This window comes from Puma concolor, chromosome A3, assembly GCF_028749965.1.
Source record: "Puma concolor isolate L17-30 chromosome A3, mPumCon1.1.hap2, whole genome shotgun sequence".
Taxonomy (NCBI): Eukaryota; Metazoa; Chordata; class Mammalia; order Carnivora; family Felidae; genus Puma; species Puma concolor.
In genome coordinates, this window is record NC_141669.1 from 94,933,779 (window position 1) to 94,956,413 (window position 22,635).

A 22,635-nucleotide genomic window follows, 5' to 3' on the forward strand; every position below is an offset into this window, starting at 1 on the left:
ACAGTCAATTAATATATGACAAAGAAGGCAAGAATATACAATTCATAAAAGACAGTCTCTTCAACAAATGTTGTTAGGAAAACTGGCAGCTACATGCAAAAAATGAAATTGGACCACTTTCTTACACCTCACACAAAAATAAACTCAAAATGGATTAAGGACCTAAATGTGAGATCTGAAACCATACACTGGCAGTAATTCTTTGACATTGGTAGCAAAAACAGTTTTTTAGATATGTCTCCTCAGGCAAAGGGCAACAAAAGCAAAATTAAACTACTGGGCGGGGGTTGGGGGTAGCTGGGCATTGCCTGGATGGCTCAGATGGTTAAGCATCTGACTCTTGGTTTCAGGTCAGTTCATGATCTCAGTTTGTGAAAAAGTGAAAGTCAATGGATGGGGAAAGATACCATGCAACAGCAACCACAAGAAAACTAGAATGGTTGTTATACTAGTTATCAGACAAAATAAACTTTAAAACAAAAGAAGTTACCAGAAATAGTGCTATTTTATGGTGATAAGATGGTCAATCCATCAAGAAAATGTAATAATTAAAAACATACACGTATAGGGGTGCCTGAGTGGGTCAGTGGGTTAAGTGCCCAACTCTAGATTTTGGCTCAGATCATGATCTCCTGGTTTGTGAGATCAAGTCCCTCGTGGGGCACTGACAGCATGGACCTGCTTGGGATTCTCTCTCTTCTTCTCTCTCTGCCTCTCCCCCACTTGCACACACTCTGCACATGCTCTCTTTCAAACTAATAAAAATTAAAAAAAAAAAGTGTGCAACTAATAACAGAGCATCAAAATACATGAAGCTTTCCAAACCCAATGCAAGAAAGGAATAAAGATTACAGCTGGAATAAGTGAAATAAAAACTAAAAAATCAATAGAACAGACCAATGAATGAATCCCTCTCCTCTGCACCTCCCCTGCTCACTATCTCTTTCTCAAAATAAATAAATAATAAACATTTAAAAACAAAAAACTACTGGGACTATACCGAAGTGCCTGCACAGTGAAGCAAACCATCAACAAAACAAAAAGGCAACCTACTTTATTGAAGACATTTACAAGTGATACATCCTATAAGGGATTAATATCCAAAATATATGAAGAACTTATGCAACTCAGCACCAAAAAAACCCAAATAGTCCAATTTAAAAATAGGCAGAGGACCTGAATAGACATTTTCCAAAGAAAGAATACAAACGGCCAACAGACATGTGAAAAGATGCTCGACACCACTAATTATCAGAGAAATGCAAATCAAAATCACAATGAGATATCATTTCATACCAGTCAGAATGACTAAAACCAACAACACAAGAGATAAACAAGTGCTGGTGAGGATGTGGAGAAAAAGGAACCTTGTGTACTGTTAGTGAGAATGCAAATTGGTATAGCCACTGTGGAAAACAGTATGGGGGTGCCTCAAAAAATTAAAAAAACAGAATTACCATATGATCCAATTAATCCCACTAGTGGGTATTTACCAAAGAAAACAGAAACACTAATTCAAAAAGATATATGTACCCCTACATTTACTGCAGCATTATTTACAACAGCCAAAGTATGGAAGTGAACTGACTGTCCATCCATAGATGAACGGATAAAGAAGTTGTGGTATACATACACAATGAGATATTACCCGGCCATTAAAAAAAACGAGATCTTGTCATTTGTAACAACATGATGGACCTAGAGGGTAAAATGCCAAGTGAAATGAGTCAGACAGCACAAGACAAATACCACGGGATTTCACTCATTTGTGGAATTTAAGAAACAAATGAACAAAGACAAAAAGACAAAAAAAACCCACTCAAATACAGGAACAAACTGGTGGTTGCCAGAGAGAGGTGGATGAGGGGATGAATAAAACATATAAAGGGGGTTAAGAATGCTCTTATCCTAATGAGCACTGAGTAATGTATACAATTGTTGAATCACACTGTACACGTGAAACTAATACAACACTGTATGTTACCTATACTTCCATTAAAAAATAAGAGGGGCGCCTGGATGGCTCAGTCAGTTAAGCATTTGACTACTGATCTCAAGTCAGGCCCTGATATCAGGATCCTGAGTTCAAGCCCCACATTGGGTTCCACATTAAGCGTAAAGCCTACTTAAAAAATAAATAAATAGAATAGAATAAAATAAAACAAAATAAAAAGCTATTGTAAAAAATACTTTTTAAATACATGAAGCTTTTTAAAAAAATTTTGAGAGACAATTCAAAATATGTTCTCCAACCACAATGAAATGAAAATAACAGAGGGAAACTTGGCAAATTCATAAACATGTGGAAATTACACAACACACTCGTGAACAACCAATGGGTTGAAGAAATTAAAAGAGAAATCAGAAGATAATTTGAGATGAATGCAAATGAAGATACAACATACCAAAACTTATGCTATAGAGCCAAAGCAATGTTCAGAGGAAAATTTATAGCCGTAAATGTCTATATTAAGACAGACCTCAAATCCATAACCTAAACTTCCACTGTAAGACACTAGAAAAACAATTGCAAATTAAACCCAAAGCCAGCCAGAAAAAATTACATTATAGCAGACATTAATAAAACAGAAAATAAAGAGGAAAAAAAAATCTGAGACCAAAGTTGGTTTTTTCAAAAGATCAACAAAATTGACAAATGTTTAACCAGTTTGACCTAGAAAAAGAGATTCAAATTACTAGAATCAGAAACAAAAGAGGACATTACTGACAACTTTACAGAAACAAAAACTATCATAAATGGTACACCAACAAATTAAATAACTTAGATGAAATGCACAAGTTAACAGAAAAACTACAAAAATGACACAAGAAATAATCTCAATAAACCTACAATATGAGATAAAACCAGTAATTAAAATATACCCACAAAGAAAAGTCCAAGTCTGGATGGTTTCTTCACCGAATCCTACCAAACATTCAAAGAATTAACCTCAATTCTCCACGAATTCTTCCAAAAAACAAAAAAGGAAGAATCACTTTCCAACACATTTTATGAGGCCAGTATTATCCTGATACCAAAACCAGACAAAGACACCACAAGAAAACAAAACTACTAGTTTTTATAAGACACTAGTATCTCTTACGATGTAAAAGTCAACAAAATATCAGCAAACTGAATCCAGCAATACATAAAAATAATTACACACCATTACCAAATGGGATTTATCCTAGCAATGCAAAGTTGGTTTAACAACAAAAAATCAATTAGAGCAATACGTCACAAGAGTGGAATGAAAGACAAAAATAACATGACCATCTCATTACATACAGAAAAAGCATTTGAGAAAATCCAATACCCTTTCATGATAAAAACAAAAACCAAATGACCACTCAACAAACTAGAAAGTAATAGAAAGTAAGTTCCTTCTATAAAGGGCATCTATAAAAAAGCTGTTAACACATTAAATGGTGATGAAGTAGTTGGTTTCCCTTTAAGGTCAAGAACAAGGCAAGGATGTCCTTTGTCATTTGTATTCTAAATTGTCATGGAGGTTTCACTCAGGGCAACTAAGCAAGAAAAATAAAAAGAGCATCTATATTGGAAAGGAGGAAATAAAACTATCTGTTTGCATGATGTGACCTTGTATATAGGAAATCCTAAGGACTTTGCTAAAAAACTATTAGAATATATGAGTTCAGCAAGGTTACAGGATATGATATTTAAAAAAATATTTTCTGCACACTTGTAATGAACAACTCAGAAACAAGAACACAATTCTATTCATAACAGTATCCAAAAGCTAGAACTAAAATTAACCAAAGAAATATAAAGTCTATAAAGAATCCACTCTGATGTGGATTCTAAAATTCATATGGAATTACGAGGAAGCCAGAATATACAAAATAATCCTCAAAAAGAATAAATTGGAGGACTTATACTTCCTGATTTTAAAATTTACTACAAAACAACGGTAACAAAGACAGCATGGTACTGGTACAAGGATAAACATAGAGATCAACAGAATAGAAATGAAAGACCAGAAATAAACCCATACACTTATGGTCAACCGATTTTTAAAAAGGGTGTCAAGACCATTCAATTAGGAAAGAATAGTTCTCAACAAATGGTGCTGTAACTATTGGATAGTTTATTCATGCCAAAGAATGAAGTTAGACCCATGCAAAAGTTTACTCAAAATGGATGATACACCTAAATTTAAGAGCTAAAACTTAAAAATATAAAACTCTCAGGAGAAAACACAGACATAAATCTTCATGACCTTGGATTTGGCAATGGATTCTTTGATATGACACCAAAAGTGCAAGCAACTAGACTTCATCAAAATTAACAACTTCATGCTTCAAAGGGCACTGTCAAGAGAGTGGAAAGACAATCCAAAATGGGGAAAAAGATTTGCAAGTCATATATCTATTAAGGGGCTTGTGTTCAGAACATGTATTCTAAAAACTCTTATAATTCAGTCAAAAGACAACCCAATTTAAAAACAGGCAAAGAACAGGAATAGACTTTTCTCCAAATAAGATATACGAATGGCCAATATGCACATGAAAAGATGCTCAGTATCATTCAGTCCTAATGGAAACACAAATCAAAACTACAGTGAGATACCACTTCATACCCACTAGAATGGCCAAAATAAAAAAGCCAGATAAGAAATGTTAGCCACAATGTGGAGAAACTAGAACCCTGAAACACTGCTGGTGGTAATTAAAATGTTGCAGCCACTTTGGAAAATAGTCTGGCAGTTCCTCAAATAACCAAACACAGAGTTACCACGTAGCCCAGGAATTCTACTTCTAAGTATATACCTGTGAAAACATGTCCACACAGAAACCTGTATACAAACGTAGCACATTAGTCACAAAAGTCAAAAGGTGGAAACAAACCAAATGTCCATCAACACACAAATGGATAAATAAAATGTGGTATATGTATATATCCACACAATGAAGCATTATTTACTCATAAAAAAGAATGAAGTACTGATACATGATACAACATGGATGTACCTTGAAAACATAGTAAATGAAAGAAGTCAGCCAGAAAAAACACATACTGTATGATTCCATCCACATGAAAGGCACAGTAGAGAAATCTAGAGACAGAAAATAGCTTAGTGGTTGCTTAGGGATAGGAGTAGTAGGGGCAGGGAATAGTGGGTTGGTAGCTATAGGGTACGGGTTTCTTTCTGAAGTGATGAAAAAGTTCTAACACTGTGGCGACGGTTGCCCACATCCGTGAATATATACAAAAAACCCACCGAATTCTAAATTTTAAATGGGTGAATTGTATGATATGTGAATCATATCTAAATAAAGCTGCCTAAAAACGTAGTCATCTCCCCCCAAAATATTACACTGACGAAAAGTGAATGCAGAGTCAGGGACCAATAGCCTCCTTAATTATTGTCCTTCCTGCCCTTAGAGTAGTGCCTGTCATAAAAAAAGTATTCACTCAATCATACAGAAGAGAAAAAAGGCAGGGTAGGAAACCTGGGTTTCACTACGTGAAAACAGAGCACAATTTTACACTACACAAGAGTTAGACACAAAAATATCCCCACTTTTACCCGGGCATACAAACTCCTGAAACTTAATTTAGCAATAAAATTTTGAAATATCAAGTGTTTCTGTACAAAGCAATGTTTGAAGCACTTAACTTATATTAAAGTGATTTAATTCACACAACCACCCTGTGTGATATACATACCACTGATCTTCATTATTCATGAATTCCGTATTTGCAAATTCACCTCCTTACTAAACATTTTTTGGTAACCCCCAAATCAGTATTTGCAGCACTCCCACATTCATTCACAAACATTAGCAGAGCGGTAAAAAATCTGAGTCCACCAACATGCACATTCCCAACTGAGGTCAAACAAGGCAACACTCTGCCTGGTTTCAGCTCTCACACAGAAATGACCAGACTGTAGGGAGCAGTGCAGTGGAATGCAAGAAGCACTAATTCTTTAGACTTTAGGAGAGTTTAAGGCACTTTCTCAAGATGAGAAATCTAATGAACAGAGGACTGTATAAGCCAAGGATGCAAAGTGAAGAAACTGATGGCCGAATGAATAAAGAGTAGTTAAAAAGTCAAAAGAAGAGAAAAAATGAAATCATAAAAGATACTCAATCCAAAAGAAGCAGAGGAATTGGAAGATGGAAACAAGGACCAGATGAGTCAGAAAACATGACAAATTTAAATCTAACCATACACGTAAATATCCTAAATGCCTCGCTTACAAGGTAGAGACTAGAAAAAGCAGTTCCTCAAAAAGGTAAAAGGAATTACCAAAAGATCCAGCAATTCCACTCATAAGTATACACCCCAAAGAACTGACAGTAGGGACCACTTACGGACATCTACCCTAAGCCCTGATATGTATACAGATCACTGTACACCAATGTTCACAGCAGCATTATTCACAGTAGTTAAAAGGCAAAAATAACCCAAGCGTCCAAACAAAATGTGATATATACATACAATGGGTATTAGCCTGAAAAAGGAACGAAATTCTGATACATGCAAACATGTATAAATCTTGAAAACACTATGCTAAGTGATAACCAGACACAAAATGAAAAGTGTATGATTCCACTTACATTAGGTACGTAAAGTAGGCAAATTCTTAAGACAGGAAGTAGGGGAGGAGGAAGTACAGAGAATTATTGTTTAATGGGTACAGAGTTTCTGTTTGGGATGATGCAAAAGTTCTAGAAATTAATAATGGCAATACTTTCATAATATTGTGAATATACTTAATGCCACTGAATTCTACACTTAAAAATGGTTAAAATGGCAAGTTTTATGTTATGTGTATTTTGCCACAATAAAAAAGGGGCAGATATCATCAAATAGCATTAAAAAACACAACCCAACTGTATGTTGCCTATAAACACAAACACTTTAAATATAAAGACACAAAGAGACTAAAAAAGAGTGGAAATAGACCATGCTACCCTAGTCTGAAGATCTGGCTATCTTAATATTGAACAAAGATTTCAGAGCAAAGAATATTACCAGGGATGAAAAAGATAATTTTATGATGATAAAGGAGCATATTCATTGAATACATAACAATGTTAAGCATTTATGCACCTTATAAAAAAGCTACAAAATGCAAGGAGCAAAAACCAACAGAAATGAAACAAGAACAGACAAATCCAAATAATTATATATACCAGGAGATTTCCATGCTCCTATCAAGTAATTGAAAGGACAAAATCAGTAAATGTTATTCAAGTCTTCCATGTCCCATCAACCAGCATGATAACATTTATAGAACACTCCATTCAACAATAGCAGAACCTGTATCTCTTTTAAGGCAAAATGACATTTGCCAAGACCATACTCTGGGCCATAAAACAAAGCAAATAAACTTTAAAAGGACTAAAATTATGAAAAGTATGTTCTCTGACAGTGAACTAAATTAGAAATCAAGAACAGAAAAAAATGTCTGGAAATCCCCAATATTTGAAAACTAAGTTGCACTGTTATAAATAACCAATGGGCCAAAGAAGCCGAAGAGTCTATTAGAATGTTACTGAATGAAAATGAAAAACACAATATCTCAATATTTGTGGTATGTAAGGTAGCAGGCACTCCATACCTGCATGAGAAGAAACAATGTATCAATGCAATGATATACAATTGCAGAAAAGGAAAACTTAGAGACACCAGGGTTGATTAAAGATTCACAAGGCAGGGGCGCCTGGGTGGCTCAGGCTGTTAAGCATCTTACTTTAGCTCAGGTCATGATCTCCAGCTCCGTGAGTTTGAGCCCTACGTCGGGCTCTGTGCTGACAGTTCAGAGCCTGGAGCCTGCTTCAGATTCTGTGCCTCCCTCTCTCTTGGCCTCTTCCCCACTCGTGCTGTCTCTCTCACTCTCAAAAATGAATAAATGTTTTAAACAGGGAGGGGTTTTAAGGAGAAAAAACAAAGGGGCAGATGGAATGTCTTAAAGTTATGTTTACTTGTGGTGATGGTTTCATAGACGTACACATTTGTCAATCTATTAAACTGTATACTTTAAATATGCACAGTTTGCAGTAGGTCAATTACACCTCAATAAAGCTGCAAAAGGGAGAGGGGAAGTGGAGAACAGAGAGAAAAGAAAAATCAATCGGAGGACCAGTATCCAGAATTCAGAGGGCTGAGGAAAAGGCCAAGAAAAAAAAAATCAAAGAGCATTCTCTAGAACTGAAGAACACAAGTGTCCAGACTCAAAGTCAACCAAGTACTGCTCAAAATGAATTTAATTTTTAAAAAAAACCTGTACATAATCATGGAAGCTTACACTACCAAAGATAAAGATTTTTTAAAAATCCAGAAAGAAAAATAGATCAACTACAAAAGAATAAAAGCAGAACAGAGATAAAGAACGTGGTCTTTCCCAGTTGACACTGGCTTTAAACACCCATTAGCCAAGTGACCTTGAGTGCTCTGTGCTTCAGTTTTCTCACCGGTAGTAATAATAATAAGCAGTAGCAGTCATATGGTTATTATGAAGATTTAATAAACTTCTCTGTATAGTGCCTTGAACAGCACTTAGAACATGTAAAACACTATATAAGTATTGGTTAAATAAATAAATCACATTAACATTGAATTTCTCATCAACAACAATGAATGACAGAAGTCAAAAGAACAATGCTTTCAAAGTTTTGAGGGAAACAAATTTTCAAACTCAAACTATGCTTAGCTAATAATGTGTACAAGGATAGAATGGACTCAGAAAACTCACATCTCACATAACATTTCTTAAGAATTCAACTAAAAATAAAAACCAAGGAAGGATTTAAGCCAACAAAAATGATGATCAGAAAACTACCTCCAACAGAAGAAAGGAATTTGTAAAAACCTCAAGAAGCAGTTTTCCAGCAAGCCTAAATAAATAACCAGGTGTGACAGCACAGAAATAAAAGACCTCAAAAAGCAGTCTCCAAGAAGAAAGAGGACTTGATAGAATACCTGAGACAACCGGCAGTTTGGATGAGGAACCATATAAACAGGAAAAGAGAAAAGCAACACTAAGACAAAAGTAGCACATAACCTAAATCAGCATCGTGACAATAATCGACAATACTTTTTGATTTTTTCAGCTTTTAAAACAAACCAGTATAAGCCAATGCCCTGACGATTTAATTTTGGATGCCAATAAGGGAAAAAATGTAACTGACAGGCTTGGGGTAAAGAATAAGGGCAGCAGGGGTAGAAAAGCTAATACTTAAGCTTAGATGATGAAAACTCAAGGTATACTTTATATAGGAGAGCCAATAAAAAAAAAAGGCATATTAAAGTTATCAAGTTTACCCACAGAAGAAACATGGTGACGTACTAATATTAGAAGGGGGGGCAGGTGGGGTGCTGCATGAGCGCCTAAATCCTCATCTATCACAGCTGGAATTCCACAGCTAGATCCAAAACAAATAAATCAGGTATAAACATGATACTTAGAACGAAAACAGTTAAAAGTGGTTATCACTGCAGAGTAGAAACGAAGTAAGATCCAAGTTAGTAAAGCTTGATGAAAGTTTTAAAAACAAAGGAAATGAGCATTCAGTTTAACAGTTTCTCTGACAAAAACACAAGGAATATCATCAAAACAAAGTTTTCGATTCCTCCTTGGATAGAAAATCAGCAAAAATCAAGACCTCAACAGCTTTAGCAAAAGAAATGTTTTCAGTGACGGATGCGTACTTCCTTCAAAAACGAAGGGGTGAGAGGCATGATGATGTGTCCCTGAATCTTCCCAATCCAGAAATTCTAATTCAGAGTACAAAACCAAACTTGGACTGGAAACACGGAAACAGTAAACACAAAACTAAACAATGAGCACAAGTCTACATGTATACTAACAAAGTAACAACAAAAAGTGTATTGTTCGAGTGCATTCAGGAATTCCGAAAATGTTTACAAGCATACTGCCTAGAGAAGGGGGCACTTATCAGACTTCTATCTTGTCCTAGACGTTTCTAAGGTACTGCTTTCGACGTAGGGTTGAACAGCAACAAATAGCCTCCCACACTAGGAGAAAACCTTTCTGTCACGAACAGTAAACAACAAAAGTCCGCCGCCGGGGATTACTTTACAAGGCTGTTAAAGGCCGGGATCAGCATCCGTGCAACCCTAACCAGCTAACTCAACGGACCCGCCAGAAGTGGCCTAAAAGACTTTGAGTCTCTCCAGAAACGACAACGCGCGGTGCCGGAGGAAACAAAGCCATGGGCGGGGCCTTCCGGTCCGGGGGGAGAAAGCGGGCGAGGGAGTAACAGCCCTCCGGCGAGTTCGTATCCCTCTCGGCCCTCGCCCCGCCCCTCCCGCTGGCCCGGGTCCAGACTCTGGGTGCCGGCGCCCAACCGCGTGTCGGGCCACCGCAGTCCGCAGGGCTGAAAGAGCCGCGCGGGACCGAGCACCGTGCCCCAGGGGCAGGCGGCGGGCGCCAAGGGCCGCGGCCTAGACGTGCCGGAGCGCCAGGCTTTAGCGGGGTGGCCGTCAGGAGCCTCCTCACCTTTTCTTCCACGCAGTTGACAATGATGGACGGGTACTTGCGGCTGAGCCAGCGAAAGAAAGCCGGGACTCCCATAGCAGCTGCCCAGCTCGGAGGCGGCCGCCCGACCCGCGGACGAACGTAACCAAAGACACAAGCGGCAGCGGCAACCGCGGGCACTAGCACTTCCTCCCACGTGCGCGCCGGCGACAGGAAGTGACGTCACGACTGCGCCGTTTGGTGCGTAAACTGGCCTGTTGTTGGGGGTGGGGTTAGGCCGCCGGCCGGAAGGTGAAGGGGGTGGCCCTGCCGGGTTCCGAGCCCTTGCGGTCGGTGGGGCCAGGCCCAGAGCTGTGACGCGTCTGAGTCGTGGGAGGGGCCCCGGCGGTGACTTCGCCGCGGCTCCCGCTGAGCTATCCCCGGCTCCCGGCATAGCTGAGTCCTGGCGCTCCGCAGATCCCAGGGGAGCTCTTTGTGGGTTTGATCACCTCTTTCAAACCTATCTCAAGTCACAGTAGAACTACAGCATGTAAACCCACTCGTTATTTCTGCTTCCTGGTTTTTCTCGGTTTTGTGATGCTGTACATACCTGGACTATTAAAAGGAGTACTTTTAAATATTTTGCCGTCATGATGGCTGGTTTGCATAAGTTCACTCTAAATACTTAAAAAATGGAATCTAACCGGAGTTCAGGATTTAATTCAACTTTCCAGGTACATTTATGAGTGCAATTGCTGATATCTAGTGGGGTTTGTTTTTGTTTTTGTTTTTTTTGAGCGTTTACGTTGTGTTAAAGCATTGGCTAAGGGATTATCTCATCTAATCGTAACTCGAGCCTTAAAGTACTATTATCATCTTTATGTAACATGAGAAAGTCAATTTGTAGGGGGATTTAGTCACCTGTTTATTCACACAGTTTTTGTTTCAGTCCAACTAAAGATCATGTAATCCTCTATCCTTGCTCTAATAGGATACTTTTATCCTTTGTTTTGTGGTGGCTTCAAATACATTTTTCCAGCATATAAAAAGAGAGGTCTGGAAGAGGAGGTATTTATGTCCATTTGCTCAAGCTTGGAAGTCTCTCTCCCTGGAATCCCCTCTTGGCTCCACAAATCACACTCAATCCTAAAGGCTCACCTCAAGAGGCCACTGAAAGTATTTCTTCTTGCTACCTGGCATGCAATATTCATTGCCCCCTCCTCCTCTGTGATCTGATGCCACTTTGTTTAAACCGTTGGTGTGGAAATTAGAGAAATTGTTATCCCATGTTTTACTTAAGAACAGCTGGAACTATTCCAGAGTATTAATGTCTATGGTGAAATCTCTTATGTCTCCTGGAAATAGCTCCTCCTCCTCAACTATTTGGTTTCCTAGGGAGGTGCTATGTTCTTAGAACTCACACATCATATGGGGGTATGGACAGCTAGGCAAGTTGGGCCATTGGGAGTCATTGCTGAGCATTTTTGTACTTCGAACCATAAGGAAGGTAAGGCACCCCTCCCATATGGTTGAAAGCTGAAAGATAAGAATGGGATTTATTGCCAGTCTGCAACCAAAGAAGCAGATTTAAGTTCCTGTTTCCAGTGGCTTTTGAATACAGCTAAATCCGTCTTCCTGCAGTTCGGTTGCTAAACCTCTCCTTTAATTCCATGAACCAATAAATTCTTTTGCCCTAAGCTGGTTTGGGCTAAGTTCCTATCCCTTGCCAAGGAAATAGTACAAAGAACCCAGTAACAACATTTGAGGAGTACACAACTAATTCACTGGGTGCTAAAATTGCTTTGTGTAAATTAGGTACAAAAATTGAAATTTTGGGCAGAAAAGGGGAGAGTGAAAGGTAGAGAAGAGAGGGAACCTGAAAGTGGCAGGAAGATATAGGCTGTGTTGTGAGGTACCTTTCTCAGCCTAGTGTTTCCAGTAAAATCTACTAAACTCAGGATGGGTGTCAGTTTTGTTTTGTTTTGTTTTGAAATCAAAAAAGAGGATGAGTCTCATGTTGGGGTCACTGTTGTCTAAACCCACAGAGCTACGTAACATAGCAGATTTCGAGAAGCAGAAGAGGTGAGGAGAATTTATAAGTATTGGAAATTAGAAGGAATATTTAACCAGGTCGTAAACTTCTAAAGGCTGGGAACTATTAGGTTTTGAAACATTAGGTTTTTTGCCTAAGCCTGAAGGGGGCAGAGAAAGGCCCCCAGCTGACATCTGGATTACATTAATATGAAGATAATATGAAATATATAGAAACCAGTATTTTTAAACATTCATAAATTTATTTTAAAGCCCTATTAACATTGTAATTATAGAAAAGAGTCTTTGTGGGGCGCCTGGGTGGGTCAGGTAGTTAAGTGTCTGACTTCAGGTCATGATCTTGTGGTTCACGGTTGCAAGCCCCACGTCAGGCTCTGTGCTGATGGTTCAGAGCCTGGATCCTGCTTCAGATTCTGTGTCTCCCTCTTTCTCTGCACCTCCCCCACTTGAACTCTGTCTCTCTCTCTCTCCCTCTCTAAAAAATAAATAAACATTAAAAAAATTTAAAAAAAAAGAATCTTTGAGAAACTGTTGCCTGTGATTGCTCTCTGGATTACCAAGTGCATCCTTTCCCTCATTGTCTTTATAAAATTCATTTTGAATAATGTGATATGTTTGAAATAATAGTTGTGATGGTTAATTTTATGTGTCAGTTTGACTGGGCCAAGAATGCCCAGATACGTGGTCAAATGTTATTCTAGGCTTTTTTTTGTGTGTGTGAAGGTGTTTGCATAGGAAATTAACATTTTAATTGGTAGAGTAAAGCAGCTTGTCCTCCATAATGTGAGTAGGGCTCACTCAGTCAGCTGAAGGCCTGAATAGAACAAAAAGACCAGCTTCCCAGAGCAAGAGGGATGTCTTCACTAGACTGCCTTCAGACTTCACCTGCACCCTCCCCTTTGCTGGGTCTCCATGCTGCCAGCCTTTGGACTGGAACTGCACCATTCGTTCTCCTGGGTTATCCAGCTCATACTGCAGATTTGGACTTGACAGTCTCCCTAACTGCATGAGCCAATTCCTTAAATATATATCAAATAAATAAATAAATAATCATTCTGTTTTTCTGGAGAACCTTGACTAATATAGACTTTGGTACCAGTCTGATTTTAGAGGACTAGAATCTTCAAGATTAATTTTCTGAATTGGTTTTGGGGCTTCTGGAATTGACTGTCCAATGTGATTAGAATTAAGCACATTAATGACTATCTCCATTAGTAAAGAGAGCACTGAGAGTCCACGGTGTGACCTGGCAATAGAGAGATGCAAAATATCACCATTGGATACCCTCATCAACCTAATCAACTTTAAGAAGAACAAAACATTTTTGTCAACCAACAAATATGTAATGAGATTGGCTGGTTGCTCCTGGCATCACGGAGCAAAGTGGAAGAAGAAAAAGATGAGATCAGGGATTCAATTTCCCAGCTCAAACATCATATAAATGACCTCACAGTGTCTATGTCTGCCCTGAAAGAGACATTTATCACCTATGGCACAGCTGATATTGCTGAGAGCCAAACTCCGAACCTCATCATGGGAGTGGCTGACTTATAACACAGATGGCAGTCCCAGCCTCCCAGGTGTCTACTGTTAAGATAAAGGCACTGACTGGAAAGGAATGAGGTCCTGAAAACTTGAATGCCGACATGTGAGAAAATTGATGGAGTTGGGAGCCTATGACCATTCATTCTGATTCGTCTTTGCCCATAGAAGCAGCCTCTCTATTCCCACCTGTGGAGATTAACTCTGCATTGCTTGGGGAAACTATAATGGCCTCCCCTCTTTCAAGGCTGTTGCCTTGAAAGATGAGACTGATTCTCCTCAGGACCCACTCCCACCACCCCTCTTTGCTTCTAGGCAATGTCTTAGTCTCTCTGGACTACTGTAACAAAATACCATACACTGAGTGGTTTATAAACACCAGAAATGTATTTCTTACAGCTCTAGAGGCTGGGAAGTCCAAGATCAAGGAGGTAGCAGGTTCAGTGTCTGGTGAGGACCTGCTTCCTTATTGACAGTCCTCTTCTCAGTGTAATGTCGCATAACAGAAGAGGCAAGGCATCTCTTTAGAATGCACAAGCATTCATTCTATCTATAGCAACCTGTAATTAGACACAAGTCCCAGCAGGCCACTAAAAGTGAGGTGCAAAGTGTGACCCATGAGGTGCACTACATTCCAAAAGAACTACTTAGATTTTCCAATTTATACAGACAGAAATCCAGAGAGTATGTGTGGGAATGGATACAAAGTGTGTGAAATAACGTTAGAAGAAACCTAAAGTTGGGTCAGGGCAAATTTATTGATGTGGGCACACTAAGCAGGGATTCTGCATTGAAAGTAGCTCTGAGGGTTAGAAAGGGGTCTGACAATTTGGTTGGCTGAAAAATGGACAAAAATATGGCACACTGTGAGCAAGTTAAAAATGCTGGACCTGCCTTGGTTTAATATAAAAGAAGAGAAAACTCAAGCCTGGTTTACAAATGGTTCTGCATAATATTCAGGCACCACTGCAATACTATAGCCCCTTTCTGAGACATCCTGAAGGACAGTGGTAGAGGGAAATCTTCCCAGTGGGAAACACTTTGAGCAGTACACCCTTGTTCATTTTTCTTGTTAGGAGAAATGGCAGATATGCAATTATATACTGATTAGTGGAGTGTGGCCAATGGTTTTGCTGGGATCAAGGACTTGGGAGGAACAGAAGTGGAAGATTGGTGACAAGGAAGTCTGGGGAAGAGGTATGTGAATAGATCTCTGTGGAATGGTAAATCTGTGTGTTGTGTCAATGCACACGAAAGGGTGACCTCAGCAGAGGAGGATTTTAATAATCAGTTGGATAAAATGCCCCATTCTGTGGATAACAGCCTCTTTCAGAGCCACCCCTGTCATTGCCCAATGGGCTCATGAACAAAGTGACAGCAGAGGCAGAGATGAAAGTTATGCATGGACTCAGCAACATGGACTTCCACTCTCCAAAGCTGACCTGGCTACAGCGATGCTGAGTGCCCAATTTGCCAGCAACACAGACCAGCACTGAGTTCCCAGTATGTCACCATTCCCAGGAGGCATCACCCACTACCTGGTGGGAGGTTGATTATATTGGACCACTTCCATCATGGAAGGGGAAGCATTTTGTTCCTAATGGAACAGACGTGCACTGGATATTAATTTGCCTTCCCTTCACACAGTTCACCTACCAAAACTACCATCCGTGAACTTACAGAATGTCTTGTCTATCATTATGGTATTTCAAACAGCATTGCTTCTGATCAAGGAACTCACTTCATATCAGTGAAGTGTAGCAATGGTCTGTGCCCATGAAATTCACTGGCCTTTCCATGTTCTCTACCATCCTGAAGCAGCTGGCTTGCTAGAACAGTGGAATGACTTTTTAAAAAATGTTTATTTATTTTTGAGAGGGAACGAGAGAAAGAGTGCAAGTGGGGAAGGGACAGAGAAAGAGGGGGACAGAGGATTTGAACCAGGCTCTCTACCAACAGCAGAGAGCCTGATGCAGGACTCGAACTCTTGAACCATGAGATCATGACCTAGCTGAAGGTGGACGCTTAATTGACTGAGCCACCCAGGTGCCCCTGGAATGTCTTTTTAACTACTCTGTTACAGTATCAGGGGGGCAATATCTTACAGGACTGGAACAAGTTTCTCCAAAGAGGCTGTATATGCTCTCAATCAGCATTCAGTATATGATGCTGTTTCTCCCATAGCCAAGACTCACTAGTCTAGGAATAGAGGTGTGGAGATAAGATTGGCACTACTCACTATTACCCATAGTGACCCAGTAGCAAAATTTTTGCTTCCTATATTTGTGACCTTACACTCTGCTGACCTAGAGGTCTTAGTTCCAAAGCAGCAATGCTTCCAACAGGAGACACAGCAATGATTCTGTTGACCGAGAAGTTAAGACTGCCACCAGGCCATTTTAAACTCAGGCAAAAAAGGAAGTTACTGTGATGGACTGGAACTACCAGGGGAAATGGGGCTGCTACTCCATGGTGGAGGTAGGAAAGGGTGTGCCTGGAATGCAGGAGACCCCCGTGTTATGTCTTAGTGAGATTAACATTCAAATATGTGGACTTTGAGTAAAGCAGATTACTCTCCAGAGTGTGAGTTAAAGTCTTCATAGAACAAAGACAGACTTCCTCTGCACAAGAAAGAATTCTTCCAGCAGACTGCCTTCAGACATGAACTGCAACTCTTCCCTCAGAATCCAGCCTGCCAGCCCCACTCCCCATCAGATTTTGGACTTGCCAAGCTCTCTCAATCTCTCTATGTCTGTGTGTGTGTGTGTGTGTGTGTGTGTGTGTGTGTGTGTGTGTGTGTCTCTCTCTCTCTCTCTCTCTCTCTCTCACACACACACACACACACACACACACACACACACACACACACACTTTTGATTCTGATTATGTTTCTCTGGAGAACCCTGACTAATATATTGGTCAAGATACCTAACCTTTCTGCACCTTAGTTTTCCCAACTATAAAATGAGGATTATATACTTCATGGGGTTTCTGTGAAGATTCAATGATACGACACTCGGAGCATGGCCCAAAACATGCCAAGCACCCAGCAAATGTTAGCCATTGAATGGTTATCTGTTGGGTTTTTGCATTGAGGAAGCCTCACAATTTTGTTAGTGTGATCCACCTAAAAGATCTTGGACAATTTAATCACCTAATGGAGCTTCATTTTTCCATCCCCCACCCAGCATTAACTTCCTGGCATTGAGGCTGTCTTCATTCTTTCTTGGTTGTATTTCCTACACATTCTCACCTCATTGAGTGTATGCTGCTAGTCTTCCCACCACCTTCCTGCCAATTCAGATTACACTTTTTCTCTCTCCTCTTCTCCATGAATGTCTTCCAGAATGTGAGTGCAAACTGGCTCCTCCCCACTGTCATCTTCCATAGCATTCCCTGACTTCTACATGGCATCTCATCTTCCATTTCATTATTCCTATGAACATTCTGTTTAATCTATCAGGGCAAGCTGGGTTTTGCTATGGTAATAAATAATGCCTGAAATCTCATTAACTTACTGTAAATGGGGTTGGGCTACTCCCCAGGGATATCCTCCATAAGGTGACTCAGGGCTTCAGCTGCTTTCTTCCTGTAATTCTGCCAGCTCAACACATGACCAGACCATTGTTACCAAAAGGAAAGACTGACCAGGAGGGATGTCCTGGGTAGTTTTTTTTCTTAAAAAATTTTTTTTAATGTTTTTATTTTTGAGAGAGAGAGAGAGAGAGAGAGTGAGTAGGGGAGGGGTAGAGAGAGAGGGAAACACAGAATCTGAAGCAGGCTCCAGGCTCTGAGCTGTCAGCAAGAGCCCAATGTGGGGCTTTAGCCCCTGTACCATGAGATCATGACCTGAGCTAAAGTTGGATGCTCAACTCGGGTGCTCCAGTCCTGGGTGTTTTTTAAAGTCCAGGCTTGGTTGTGGCTTATTCATTTCCACTTTGGTCCATTTGACCAAAACCCAGTCACATAGTCCCAACCCAACTGCAGAGGAGATAAGGAAATATAGTCTTGCATGCCCAAGGATAGGAAAAGGAAAGAGGATTGGTGAACACATGGCTTTGTCTCTGCCACACTCCTCAGCAAAGTTGCAAATCAAATTGGTAAATACATATTTATGGTCCACAGTCTTTGCTATGTATGTTGGGTACCATAAGCAAAATAAATTATTTCTCCCAAAGAGCCTACCATCAGTAGCAAGGATAAGTGACAGCCACAAAATATAAAATAATAAAATAAGTCACAGTTTAGCCAACAATAAATAAGTCATATCACGGTGTATAACTGCAAGTCCAAATGAGCTGCATAGATAATAATTGCTACAGACATTGAGAAAAGACAGAGATCTAGTCATCTAACAGGGTCGTCAGATGATAGGGAGAAAGAATACACTGAGTCTTGCAATAACAGTAAGATTTGATTGAAAATAAAGAGGTGTGGAAGGAGATACTGTAAGTCCCCTGGAATCCAGCAGGTTCTCAATAAATACATTTATTGAATTGAATTCTTAGAGCAATAGTTCTCAAAATGTGGTCCAGAGATCCCTAGGGTCCCAGAGACTCTTTTGAGGGGGACTTGAGGTCAAAACTATTTTTATAATATTCAAGTGTGATTTACCCTCTTCACTTTCATTCTCCAAGAGTATAATGGGATTTTTCAGAGGCTATGGGATCTGATATCTTAACAAATTGAATATCAGAAGTAGATGTGACAGTAATCCAGTTGTCATCTATGAAGCCAGACATTGAAGGATTTCAAAAAATGTAAAACAATGTCATTCTTCTCACCAAATTTCTTCTGTTGGGGAAATATAGATACTTTCATAAGATATGTTAATGTGCATGAGTTTCCTGCTATTTTAAGTGAATTAATAAATTAGTATTTTAAAATTTTCTCAAGTTTGATTTGTAACATGGGAAATATTGATAGATATAATGCACAAAAGCCCCTTGGAGTGGTCATAATTTTTAAGAGTATAAAAGAGCCCTGAGACCAAAAACTTTGAAAATCTCTGTCTTAGAACATAAAATGGAAATGGAATCTACATGTTTCTGCTCTTAGAAACAATGCAAAGCTTATTTTTCAATTTTCCAAGATTTTTGTATATTCAGATGTTGTCTCAAGTGCTCCTTGCTACCTAAAACACTCTGCAATCATTATCACCAAGTACAAATAATAGCTACAAATGAACATGACATTGGCAAGCTGACACACAAACATGTTTGTTGATACACATCCTATCTCTGTTGAACTTCAGACTGGAGCTCAGAAATAAAGGTACAGGAGGGCAATACAGGGATGTAGATAACCAAAAGATGTATTTTTTAAAGTTTATTATTTATTTTGAGAGAGAGAGAGAGAGAGAGAGAGAGAGAGAGAGAACAAATGGGGTAGGGGCAGAGAGAGAGGGAGAGAGAATTCCAAGCAGGCTCCACATTGACAAAGCACAGAGACCAACGTGGGGCTCGAACCCATGAACCGCGAAATCATGACCTGAGCTGAAATCAAGAGTCAGGCACTCAACCAACTGAGCCACCCAGGCACCCCCCCCCAAAAGATTTATTTTTAAGGCCGTAATATACACATTGCTAAATTTATTCAGAAAGATTATTTAACTCTAAACTTTCTCAGTGTATACTCATGCCTTAAGTTAACCAAAGAGCTATAACAATAAGTAGTGTACTCCAAAGTATGTGAGAAATAGGATCTGTGGTCAAATAATTTTGGGAGCTTTGGGTTAAATTGAGCTGAGTAGACCGCAATTCTATGGCCCTCTTTGAGCCTTTTTGTATGCCCCATTTCTACATTTCTCTAACCATGGGAGCCCCCCCCTTTTTTTTGCAAGGCATTTTGCAGGTTTTGTATCCCTGGGAAACAGTGTGAATAGATGCTATAAGTGTAAGTGTGTACAGGATGCTACTGATGTTTTAGCAAGCTTTGGCTGCCTGTACTCAGGTTGCCAAGAATAGGATTTGACCAAAACCGTGAGTCTAAATCCATACTTGTTATTACATGGATTTAGATGACAAATCCCATGCTCTAAAATGTAACCCCAAACAGTCAAAGCCTGCTAGAACATGATTCGCTTGTAAAGCAAGTACAAGATGTCCTAGATCCAGCACTATGAAAGGGTCCTACTACATTTTATTTCCTAATATGACATCTGAGAAAATTCTGGCAGATTTCTGTTTAAGGCCACAGGTTGTATTGTCTCCTAAAGCAAAAGACAGGGAGTTGACAGAAGGCACATATTTCAGAGTTGAACGGTAATAATTCCCTCTGGGTGTATAAATGGGGGAAGCTGGCTAGAAAAGACCTTGTTTAGAGGATAATAAAGTGTAAAGCACTCAGAAGTGTTGAAGGTAAGACCTCAACCCTACAAGCTGATAAGCAGGCCCAGACTTTTATTTATAGTGACATGAGTGACATTTATCTGCCTTTCACTAGAACATCTAATCCACTTGTCAAGGTGTGTCTTGAACAGAGACCTGGTTTCTGGCCATGGTTGGCAGGCTTCGCATACAAATGTGACTACCCTGGCTGAAATTCCCAATTGAAAAACACATCAATGGTATATGAAATTATGGAGTAAATATATCAACCCAGTTTCAATTTGCCTCAGAGACAACATTGTCTGAAAAGGGTCTTGGCTTTGTGATAGAAATTATAGTCTGTCCATGAAAGTAAAAGTAGAGATGAATTACTGAGGGGTTCACAAATCCCAGTGTCTCGCTCCTTAGTCCCAAAGTACAAGCATAACAGGGCCGTAGATGTCTCTTCCTTACCCTCAATTGTTAACACAGTTCACTTTTAGGAACTCAAAATCAGAATGAACCGAGAACACCTAGAAAAACTGCCCAGCTGCTGTAGTTAAGGAACTGTTAGAGATTCAAGATACAGTGCTCTCTTAAGGAGCTTTTTACAGATTATAAGGCATGACACATTTAAAGTTAGCAGTGATAAGCAATTTGAATAACAGTTAAAGAAAAAGAAGGCCATGGTTATTTACAGACAAATTAAACTTACTAGAAGAGTACAGAGGAGAGAAAGAAGAAATGGTTGCTGTGGGTAGGGACTCCAGCTAGAATTTACGGAGGAAGTGAAATTGGAAGTGGGTCTTGATGGAAGAGTAATATAAACAAGATCTTCAGCAAAACTGATATGTTATTAATTAATTTCAGGCCATAGGGATCCTTACACACACACACACACACACACACACACACACACACACACACACACACTCACACACTCGCATGCACACTCTCCTCCTCTATTTCCTGTTCATATGCTGCTTTGGTCACTTAATCCACACTGCCATTTATTGTTCTTCAGTGTAGGGTCTTTATGTCATAAGACTTCACCTCATCTTCATACTAGATGACAAGTACCTTAGGAAAGTTTCTTCTGTCTCCTCTTTGCCATGTGTAGAACTGTGCCCAAACAGTTCTTTTGTTCTTCACTAATCAACTTTATTAAGATATCATTTACACACATTAAAATGAATCCATTTTACATGTACAGTTCAATGAATTTTGACAAATGTATGTACTCGGGTAACCACCACTTCAACCAAGATATAGAATAATTCCATTGCCCCAAAAGTTCCCTGTGCTCCTGTGTTGTGGCAACTCCTTCCTCACCCCTGGTCTCAGGCAACCGTTGATCTGCTTTATATCCCTGTAGATTCGTTTTTTTCTAGAGTTTCCTATAAATGAAATCATACCATTTGTAGTCTTTTGTCTGCATTCCTTTACTCAGTATATGTGTTTTTAGAATTCATCCACGCTGTGTGAACCCATCATGTTTTTACTGCTGTGTAGTATCTTGTTGTGAACATGGTACCATAGTTTGTTTACCCATTCACAAATTGATGGATACTTGATTTGTTTCCAGCTTCTTGAAATAAAGCTCCTATGGACATTCCTGTACAAGGTTTTTTTGTTGTGAGGAAGTACATTTTTACTTCTTTGGAGTAAATACTTACGGATAAGGGTTGCACTGGAGGTATATGTTTAGCTTTGTAAGAAACTACCAAACTGTTTTCAAAGTAATTGTACCATTTTACCTAACTATGTTTGATGATTATAGGAATGACCTCCATGAGCATTTTTGTCACTGGAAACCTTGGAAGGCTCTCTGATTTCCACAGAATAGAATTCACACTCCTTAGGCTAGCATCCTTGGCCCTCTACAATCTCCCTTTTTTTAATTTTATTTTCAGACTTTGTCTTCCACTACTCTGGTATATGCTCACTTCACTCTCTCATGCACCACTGTACTACTTGCTTATCCAGAGATGAGCCATACCTAAGTCACAGTGCAAGTGGATTTGTACAAGTCCAGCTCCTCTGTTTACCTTGTTGTCCATGTGACCAATGTCACATGCTTGGCAGCCAAATGGCCAGGATTAGGGCTCAACAGGGTCAGGATTAGGCAACAACTTACATGTGTGACTCAATACAGCCCTAAGACAGATTTCATAAACATTATTTTTTTGAAGTTTTTATTTCATTTTATTATATTTTTTTAATTTACATCTAAGTTAGTTAGCATATAGTGCAACAATGATTCTAGGAGTAGTTTCCTT

General features: G+C 39.4%; 1 protein-coding gene across 2 annotated transcripts in view; it reads right to left on the minus strand.

Moving 5' to 3' along the window:
* The window catches only part of XRN2 (5'-3' exoribonuclease 2), a 78,669-nt gene extending 67,991 nt beyond the window's left edge, over nt 1-10,678 (minus strand). The window contains exon 1 of one of the 2 annotated variants that reach the window (XM_086701560.1): nt 10,497-10,678. In XM_086701560.1, the coding sequence (XP_086557686.1) occupies nt 10,497-10,571 (75 nt within the window). In that variant the 5' untranslated portion in view covers nt 10,572-10,678. The remainder of the gene's footprint in view (nt 1-10,496) is intronic. The other variant, XM_086701559.1, reaches the window with a different exon arrangement.
* Between the last annotated feature and the right edge of the window lie 11,957 nt (nt 10,679-22,635).